At 51.5% G+C, this 10,173-nt stretch overlaps 1 protein-coding gene across 17 annotated transcripts in view; it reads left to right on the top strand.

The window, feature by feature from the left end:
* The window catches only part of DOCK7 (dedicator of cytokinesis 7), a 95,547-nt gene that overhangs the window by 1,253 nt on the left and 84,121 nt on the right, over window positions 1-10,173 (top strand). For all 17 annotated transcript variants that reach the window (XM_063166261.1, XM_063166259.1, XM_063166255.1 and 14 more), the window contains exon 2: window positions 8,052-8,157. In XM_063166261.1, the coding sequence (XP_063022331.1) occupies window positions 8,052-8,157 (106 nt within the window). The remainder of the gene's footprint in view (window positions 1-8,051; window positions 8,158-10,173) is intronic.

Here is a 10,173-nt window from a genome sequence, read left to right as displayed (position 1 = left end):
CCCTGGCAGGAAGCTCAGTAAGGTGGCCCTGGGGTGACCAACGTGGTGCTCAGCAGTCCTGGCTGGTTCACTGGGATGTAGCACAGGAGTGCCACTCTGTGCTCCTTTTGGGCTAATCTGGGTTGTGGCTGAGCTGTGCCACCTCTGTGCCCCTTTTGGGCTAACCTGATCCACTCCCTGTGTTTCCCAGTGTGGTCATTAAACAGGTTTGGTTCACCTGTGCCTGTGGAAGGACCCAGGTGCTTTGCAGTGAGGTCAGGGCTGTTGCATGCCCACCTTTCTTTTACACTTGTGAGATGGTTGTGTTTTCTGTGGGGTTTCCCATGTTGCAGTGTCATATTCTGAGAAATCTCAAGTTCCTGCTTCGTGGTTTGCAAATCCAGTGCACGTGAAGGCAAAAACTTGTGGGAAGAATGTGTCTATCACCTGGGCTGCTGCCCTTCCTTCTCCTGCTGGCACAGAACTGCTGGGAATGTTGCTGTTCCAGGCCATGAGAGCTTGGAGCAGGCCGTGCACGGAAGTCCCAGAGCTGTGCTGGTGGCTGCTGGAAGCCCTCCCCAGTCCCATTGTTTTCAGAAGAATACATCCCTCACATTTTCACACTCTGCCCCCCGGTTTGGCTGACTCACCGAGGTAGACGTAGCATTTGTCTTATTCACAGGAAACAGCCATGCTGCTCTTGCTTTGCCTGTGTGCTCCAAATGGATGTCATTCAGAGCCACCAACACTAATTCCTTTAGTCCAGCTGCACGTTTTTAAACTGGTGTTGCAGTTTAGACAACATGGGATGGGTTGAGCTGTTTCTTGGAAGGCCCAGGGATGTGTTCCACAGATTGGATTTATCTCTATGATTTCTTCAGCCACACTGGTGCCCCTCAAAAACCATGATCAGAATGCTGGTGCCATGCCCTGCCTGCTCATTGCCCCCAAATCTTCAAATATTGGACAGAGGCTATCAGTAATTGCCTGAACCATTTCAAAATATCTTTTTAGGGCTATGTTACAAGGTGTCTTCGTGATTAGGTGCTGCTGAGTTTTTGCAGGATGGATTTGAACTAGAATTTGGAAATCAGTATTTCTTCTTGACTCCATCAGAAGAAACTCCTGAGTTAAACATATATGATGGGCTAATAAGATCTTGCCTGAAATTGCTAATTTTTATTTGAAACTGCATTGGTAGGAATTTTTTTTTAAAGCTGTAGTGGATGACATCCTTCTGCAGCATGCTGGTGCTTCTGTAGAGCATGGAGGCTGTTGCTTCCATCTCAGTGTGAGAGCAGAGGAGCTTCAGTGCCTCCTGTGTCTGGTGCACATTCCCAGCTGTGTTAGCCCAGGATGTTTTTTGGATATGGGGCTGCTTGGCAAAGAAATAGGGTGTGGAAACCCCCTCACCAAAAGGGTCAGTTCTGAGTTCTGGATGTCCCAGGAACTGAGTATGTTGTGTCCCAGCACCCCAGTGCTTCCTGGGACAGAGGAAAAGGCGTGCAGGGTTTTTAGAGTTCAGAAAGAGAGAAAGGAGAACTCCCCCTTCAACCTCACACGGCAAAAACATTGCAGGGATAAACTCATGTAGGCTTTCATGTGAGCCCCTGACTCAGTGCCTTGTCAGTGCTCTTGGAGCACCCTAAGGCTGGGTTAGCTGGGGAATTCAGGGCTGCTCCTTTAGTCTGACCATCACCTTGGAAGTGTCTTTGCCTGGAAAGAGTTCTGATCTTCTTTCTGCTCCCACAATGGGAGAGGATCCCTGGGACTTGGAACAGCCCACCTGCCCTGCCCTCTGGCTTACAGTGCCTGTCAGCCTCACACAAACCCCACTGGGTGATTTTTACAGCTGCTCTGTGTTCTGTTGCTGAGAAAGTTCACTTTTCCTGTGCCCAGCTGTCAGTGGAGTCCAGAGAAAACAGTTTTTACCTGGTGGGTCCAGCCCCTTCCCAGGTGCTTCCATGTGAGCAGGAACCCCATGAGGTGCTGTTCCCTGGGGCTGGGGGTCTTCAGCAGGGGCTGATGCTGCTCTCAGACATTCAGTGACTTGGAAATCCCCCTTCATCCAGGACTCTTACACTACATGGGATTCCTGGAGTAATCCAGCTTGTCTTTATGGATTTGAATGGAGGGGAAAACACTTGTGTTCACTACACTCAGAGCATCTCATTTCTGCTGCAGCTCACTTTACACTGATGGGGTACTGTAAAAGGGGACTTGGGAAGGCTAAATTTGCATTTATGTTCATTTAGAGCCCTTTTACACTCCCTGAATGATGTGTCAGGGGGGCTGACAGCCTCCTTTGCCCAGCCCAAGGGCAAAGAGGGATGGTGTGAAATCTGCACCCACTGAAAGCAATAGCAGAGCTGTCACTGGCTTCCAGGAGCACCAGATTGGGCCAGAAGCGTGGTCACAGCAGAATGTTCATCACAGTTTATTCTCTTCCCACATCCAGATGCCATTTGCATTGTCAAAACACTGTCACAGATAACTGGAAGGATTTCTAGCAGGAATTTCAGAGCATCCCTTTCCTGCTCTCCCCCCAAGTCCCACGGCTGTCCCCGTGCAGCCTCTCTGGATCTCTCGTGGGGGAGTTGGCAGCGCTTGGGGAGCCCAAGAAAATCCCTGACTGCTTAAAGCAGGGGAGGAAGCAGGGACAAAACTGCACAGAATTCATGGAATTCACAGAATCACTGGGTTGGAAGAAACCTGAGAGATCATCGAGTCCATCCCAGCCCCACACCCCAACTCACCCCTGGCACCCAGTGCCACATCCAGGCTTTGTTAAACACCCCCAGGGATGGGCACTGCACCACCTCCCCGGGCAGCCATTCCAGAGCTTTATCACCTTTCTGTGAAAAGCTTTTCCTGCTCTCCAGCCTGTATTTCCCTTGGTGCAGCTCGAGGCTGTGTGCTCTGGCTGTGTCAGTGCTGCTGCAGACAGAGCCCAGCCCCAGGTGAGCACAGGCACCTTCCAGGAGCTGTGAGAGTGATGGGGGCACCCCTGAGCCTCCTTTTCTGCAGGCTGAGCACCCCCAGCTCCCTCAGGGGTTCCTCACAGGGTTTGTGTTCCAGTCCTTCATCTCCAGGCCTTTGCCACAGAGCTGCTTCTCTGGCCAAGGCTCCCTTCTTTGCTTGGTGTTTTTAGCTTCAGGTGTGACTTTGCTGTCCTGGGGTGATTCCCTCAGCCAGGTGTCCTGGGAGCTCAGTCCCAGGGGGAACATTTCAGCCTCAAGAACCAAAGATGATCAGAAGAGCACCACAGGCAGCGTTGTGTGATGTTTTCTCTTTTAATCAATGGTGAGGAAAAAGGGAACATGTTGTTGCTCATCTGTGTTAATTTAAGAACTCACACACACCCTGCAGCGGTCGGGATCAGGCTGGGCATCAAACCCATTTCACTCCAAGGGGAAGGAGTTCACTCAGAAGGAAACAGGACCTGGGGTTTAGGAGGAAGGGCTGCACTGGCAGGGTGGCTCCGGGCCAGAGCTGTCCCTGGAGCAGGTTCCCTCATCCCACAGAGCTCCCCTGGCTGGGCCTCACCCCTGGATGGGGCTGCAGGCAGGACACAGGTGACACTCAGCCAGTGCCACTGGGCTTTGGGGTGACATCCCTGCACAGCGAGGCAGGAGGATGGATGGAAGAACAGAGGGTGAAGGAGTAAATGATGTGTAAATGCACTTTTCTCTCTCTGGGACAGAACGAGCAGCTCTGCTGGGCTGGGATGCCTCTCAGTGCCCGGCTGCCCTCTCAGAGCTCTGGTGTGACCCCAGGCTGAGGAACAGGCTGGAGCAACCCTGCTGGACTCAGCAGGATTTGCAATTTGCCTTGTCCTTTCCCAGTGAGAGGGCTGTGGAAAAGGGACATTTCCTCACAGCACCCCAGGCTGGCCCTGACCCACCTTTGCTGGAAACAGGAGAGTTCCTGACCTTGCTTGGCACCACCAGGCAGATCTTGGGCAGATTTTTGTGGGAAGGCAAAAAGAAGAACTCATATTTCCAGTTTGCTGGTTAAGCAAAAAAAAAAAAAAAAAAAAAAAAAAAAAAAAAAAAAAAAAAAAAAAAAAATTAAAAAAAAGGAACAGTTTTTGGGTTTGACAAGGCAGGGCACATAGAGAAATGATTTTTGTGTGTAGTAAAGAACCCTGGGAGTGCAAACATGGCTTCATTTTGTTATTTGCAGCTCAGAGTACTTTCAGAATGACCAGTTTTGTTTTGCTTTAGGAGCCAGTTCCAAGAGGGTTTTTTTCCCCTCTTCTTTGTGTGTTTTTTTCTTTTTCTGTGTGAACCACATGCACACACAATAATTAACCAGTGAAGAAGGTCAGAAAGGAAGTGACTGGGGAAGATGTACTTTAAACATAGACATTCATGAGGCTGTGGGCTGTAATTAACTGGAATGTTTGTCTGAGGTTCCCAGGTTACATGTTGAATATTAGATAAGTTATTAAAGAGGCAGTTTTTTATTTGCCCTTTTAATTATCAAAGCTTTAATGGCTCTTCAGCTCTACCAAATTAATATTTTTTTTAACGTTTGGGGAATATTTATTTCTCTTCTCTTGATGGGGTTTGGTGTCACACCAGCATTGCTTTAGGTTAGAAATAGTGCTCAGGGTTATAGTGTAACATGGGCTGCTGGTCATGACCAGTTTGTCATGGACAAACAGCCTCTGGGAATGCAGGAGGAGGAGGAGGCAGGTGTGTCCATGGAGTGATGGAATGGTTGGGGTTGGAAGGGACCTTGAGGCTCACCCTGTGGTCAGGGACACCTTCACCAGAGCAAGAGTTCTTTGTTTTAGGGAAACTGGGAACCTCTGGGAGGAAACAGTGAGGAACCAGCCCTAGGAGAAGTCAGCTGAGGTATTTCCTCAATGTGGAAGTACTCATTTGGTTCTCCAGAGGTTCTGCTCCTTCTCTGGAGTGAGTGAAGCACATCTGCTGAAGGGTGATTCCCAACTGGAGCAGCTCTAGAAAAGCCATTGGGTGGTCAGGGGAGCCCAAAGGGGACTCGTGGCAGGCAGAAAGGGGTGGGAGAGGACTCTTGAACCTGGTCATGCTGCCACAAACCCAAAGGGGGAGAGATCACCCCTAAACACATCTGGAGATCAGGCTGCATGAGGAGATGGTTTCTGAGTGTCAGAGGCACGATGCTTTCCCTGGGGAAGGGGTGTCCAGAACCTCTGTGAGTGCAGGGCCTCAGAAAGGAGCCAGCCTGGGCTGTGGGTTGGGCTGCAGGCTTGGAACGAGCAGTGACTCCTGCAGACTCCACTCAGGAATTCTGGGGTTTGCACAGGGCCCATCATCTTCCCATGGGCAGAGTTCTGATGGGTGCTGCTGAAAGCTGCAGAGGCAGGAGTGCTTCAGACTAGGGAGTCATGCTGGTTCCTTGTGAAACCCATGGGAGCTTCAGCTCTGACGGGCCATGCTCGTGCTTTGGGGGATTTTCACAATCCAGTGAGGTTATGGATGGGGCAGCAGCACGGCTGAGCAGTGCCACCCTTTGTGGCGCCACATCCCTTCCCCTGCCTCAGGTTCCTGAGGGGGAGCCAGCAGAGCTGTGCTTCCACAGCTGGGGACAGGCCTCTCCTCTGGCTGGGCTTCCCATCTGTGAGCAATGCCTTGAAAATGGGGAAGGGATTTTAGGTTTCTCCTGCTGTGCTGGACTCTGGTTTTCCCTGCCAGGGCTCTGTGTGTGCCTCCTCAGGAGTGACACAAACACAGCAAGTGAGAGCCCTTGGGGACAGGCTTGTCCATGCCCACCACAGCTCCATGTGTGCTTTCCATGCCAAGCAGCCATTTCAGTGCATTCCAAATTTCCCTACAACAGCCAGCAGCACACATGGTTTGCTCTCACGTGTGTCTGTGTGTGCACACGTGGTGGGAGCAGGGACATGGCTTTTCCTGCATGTTCCCTGTCCCCAGCAGGACAGAAGCCACCCATCAGAAGTGAAAACATCAGCTCCTGTGGATAAAGGCAAACACGAAGGAAATGACTTCTTGCAGCCAGAATACATAAAACTTGATTTTTCTTTTCTCCTGCAGTCTACTTTTTAAAAAAGACAAATAATGCTTCCTCTGGCTGATCTTATTTCCATCCTCTGGCCTTAGGAAACATCTGCTCCCCATGGCAGCCTCAGTTGTCCCAGCCAGTTCCTTCTGAGAGTTCCCTTCTGTTCCGCTGACAGCAGCTGCCTCCATTCCTGCCCAGCAGCAGTCCCAAAGGCAGGAGCCCATCCTGGTGTCCAGGATTATTAGCTCAGGACAGGTTGAACCATCTCCCTGGCAGGATTTTAGCAGCTCATGTGCTGTTCTGATAAGCAGCACAGTCCCCCTGGTGAGATCAGGAGTCTCTCAGCCACGAGGATGCTCAAAGATCACTGATACAGCAGGAAAAAATTCCCCCCAGTCCTTGCAGGCTGTTCATTGCCTCATGGGCTGGTTAGGGCCTCCTTGGAGCTGGGAGTTTGCTCTGTGATGTGGTGAATGTCCCTCTTGGTGGGTTTGTCACTAATAAACTGGGTGTTGGCTCCTGGGGAGCAGCATTTGTGTGGTGAGGTCCTGCAGGCCAGGGCTGCTCAGCAGCTTTTCAGCTGCACAGCTTGTTTTGTGGGAGGAATCTGGGTTTTGGTTTGCTTTTGGCACAAACCCATTCCCACCCTGCTCAGAGGCTGGGTGTCCCTGCTGAGAGGAGCTGCAGATTCCTGCTGGGATGCAGGATGGAGAGCTGGCCATGGCACGGTGGGGCTGGGCCTGTGGCCCTGTGTTCACACAGCCCCTGGCCATCAGCATTCCCTCTGCTGAGCTCCTCCTTCCCCCTCCAGGGGCCTTTACCCACCTGTTGTGTGTTCAGCCTTACCAGAGACAATGTGGCTCTTTACCAGAATGGAAACCTTGGGGGGTCACAGCTTTCACCCTCCAGGCATGGAAGGGCTGCTCTGTGCAGAAAATTCCCCAGTGGTGGAATTTCTGTCTGGCAGACACACAAGGCTCTGTGCCGGTGTTTCCTCTGCTTGTCACCTTTACCTTTCCTGCACAGGAAGGGAAACACCTTTTTGTTCTGACCCTGTCATTTGTTTCCTGCTCCTTTGTCTGACTGTGACTCCAGACCCCAAGAATAGGCAGAGGGATGGAAATGCCGAGTGCAGGAGCAGCTGTGTGACCAGGAACTGCTGGAGGGTGAGGAGAGCTCTGGAGAAGAGCTTTCCTTGGAAGAGCCTGCTGGGAACAAGATCATTTGTGCTCGGGGTCACGTGCATCTTATTGCCACAGATGTGCGCAGAGGAGAAGATCACAAAAGGGGAAAAGAATTTAATTGCTGTTAAAAATGTGTATCTGCAGCCTTGTAAGGGCTTTGTGATGCTGGGAGTTTGGTGTGTTCCTGGTGGGCTGTGACAGCCTTGGTGCAGTGAGCAGTGTGTGCTTCCATTCCAGCAGTTGTTATTTTTGCCAGTCTCCCCAGCCCACTGGTGAGTGGGGTGTGCATTTGCACCTTGGAGAATCCACGGGCTGTGCTCACCCTGGCTGCCCCCAGAGGTTCATTCAGCATTCCCTGCTGGCAGCTGCTGCTTCTCACCCCCAGCCCCACCTGCACTTGCTCGGGGAGAATTCCCCAGCTCCTTGCAGGATGGCGAATTTGCTGTGTTTGTTTGATGGCCCAGGTGGCTCTGCCCCCTGTGCCATGTCCTTGGCAGAGGTGATGTCCCTGTGTCTGCTTCCCTTCCAGCGCACAGGGGTGGCTGTGCCCATGCCCATGTCCCTGCAGAGGGCACACAGGGGTGGCTGTGCTCCATGCCCATGTCCCTGGCACACAGAGGTGGCTGTGCCAATGCCATGTCCCTGCAGAGGGCACACAGGGGTGGCTGTGCCCATGCCATGTCCCTGCAGAGGGCACACAGGGGTGTGTGCCCATGCCCAGGCCGTGTCCCTGCGAGGGTAACCGTGTCCTTGTGTCTGGTTCCAGCACACAGGGGTGTGTGCCCATGCCCATATCCCTGCAGAGGGCACACAGGGGTGTGTGCCCATGCCCTGCCATGTCCCTGCAGGGGTGACCGTGTCCCTGTGTCGTTGCAGGACCGTGGCAGCCGAGGTCAGGAAGCAGATCTCGGGCCAGTATGGAGGCTCCCCACAGCTCCTCAAGAACCTCAACATCGGAGGCAGTGTCTCTCACCACACCACTGTAAGTCATGCCTGCAGCTCAGGCTGCTCCCCACACTCACTGCACCCCTGGGGGGAACTGCTCTGCTGACAGGCTGTTGATGGGAGAGGCTCTGATAACACCAAGGACAAAATTCCATGCAAAACCCACTGATTTTGGGGATTTCTGTGCTGCAGATCAGTTGGTGTGGCTGGGAATCTGTGTTTCTGCAGAATCTCTGTAGGACAAGGGGCTCTCTTGACCAGATATTAATTGTTTTATCCCCAAACAGCCTGCATTGGGCATTAAATTCCATTCTCTCTGCACGGAGAGCTCTTTGCAATCTCCTGCACTTCAGGTTGCTGTTTTCCTCTCCTGGTCACCCTGGAGAGCAAGTCCACAGCAACTCATCTGCTCTTCTGAAGTATTTTAAATATTATTGTGCAAGCTGAGTGTGGCTGTTCCTTGTATTTACTTACAAGTTTACAGCCCACTTTGAAGAGCTGCATTGTCACAATCACCCTTTCTGAAGTCAGACTTTCTTGCATGGCCTGCCAGTAACCTTCCAGATTTATTGTGGTAAACATTTCAAGAGTGCAACAAACTTTTTCAAGCTGGAAATGTTTGATTTGGAGTTTCACTTCAGGTCACAGCAGTTCCTTTTGCTGCAGTCAACTTGGAAAATAAATATTAGAGCATCTTGTTTCCTTCACAGAGGGGTGGCTGGGTCAGGCAGGGCTGGAAATGTGCCCTGAGTTTGATGGTCTGTGCAAGTGTTGGGAGTTTACAAGAGTTCTTCTCTCTGGAGTGGGGTCCTGTAGTGTTTCCTCAGCTCTTGGGGTTGTGGGGATGAGTCCATGGGAATTGCCTCTGTGTAACCTGAGTGTAACCTGTTAAATTTTCCTCCTGTGGGGCACAGGGGTGTCCTCAGAGCTGTGTCACCTCAGGAGGGACCTCCAGGCTGAGCTCTGGCTCAGAGCAGTGACTGCACTGCAGGCACAGAGTTCATCTCTGGGGTCTGGCTGTGCCAGGGCACTGGGATGGAGGAGGAATTCTGGAATTCTGGAATTCTGGAGTTCTGTCCTGTCCCAGGAACTCTGGGAGAGCAGAGGCTGCTCTGTCAGCTGCCTGAGCACGTTAATGAGAGGGGTTAATGAGAGAGGGGTTAATGAGGGCTGCTGGCCAGGCTCATGCCTTATCTCAGTGCCTCTGCTGGGCTGTGCAGTGATAATGCAAAGCCCTGACTTGGCAGTTCTGGATGGTCTTTTGCATAATCCAGCATTAGGGCAGGGAGGGTCCCCTGCTATTATCTGGAGTCAGGGTCACTGACTGCACTTCCCTGCAGCCCTGGGCAGCTGAGGAGTGCACTCCCACTGGATATCTATCCCAGAACTGCTGGGCCTCCCTTGGCCCACCTTGCTTTCATGTTGGAAGGAGTTGGCTGAATTGCCTTTGTTCTCTCATCAAGTGAGATGTCTTCTGTGAGCCTCTCCAGCTGCTCCTCACCCAGCCATGTTTTTCATCAGTTTTTCCTTGTGTCACCTCCTTTCACTCTGAATTACCTTTTTTCTACTTTTTCCTCCTGTTCCTGAGCTTTTTCCATTCTGCCACCAACCAAGTATTCATGCTCAAAGCTTCAGTCCTGTTGATCTTCACATGTAATTTTTGATACAGGATCAGACTTGTTGGTCATGGTATTATCAGTAGCTCTCATTACCCTGTTGCCCTGGTGTTTGCTAGTAAATATATGCAAGGATCTGTAAAAATGCTGGAAAAGGTCATGCTGGCTGGAAGCAGGCTCTGAGCTTTTGCTATCAGGCTGCATTGTGTGATGGCTGCTGTGATAAGCTCCCAGTTTGTCACATTAAATTGGGTGCTGAGCAGAGAAGCTCTGCAGAAGCCTGATTAACACGGAGTGATGGTTTGTAGGAGATAGTCTGTAGGAAAAGTCTATTTAGTTAAGTCATGAGTCTGTATCCTGAGGCTGCATAATGCAACAGAGGTTTGCTTGTCTGAATTTTGGGTTAATTTCTCTCCCCGAGGCATCTGTGAGGATCT

Source organism: Melospiza melodia, chromosome 11 (assembly GCF_035770615.1).
Source record: "Melospiza melodia melodia isolate bMelMel2 chromosome 11, bMelMel2.pri, whole genome shotgun sequence".
NCBI classification, from domain to species: Eukaryota; Metazoa; Chordata; class Aves; order Passeriformes; family Passerellidae; genus Melospiza; species Melospiza melodia.
Note: the sequence above shows the minus strand (reverse complement) of the source record. Positions and strands in the feature narration are given on the sequence as shown.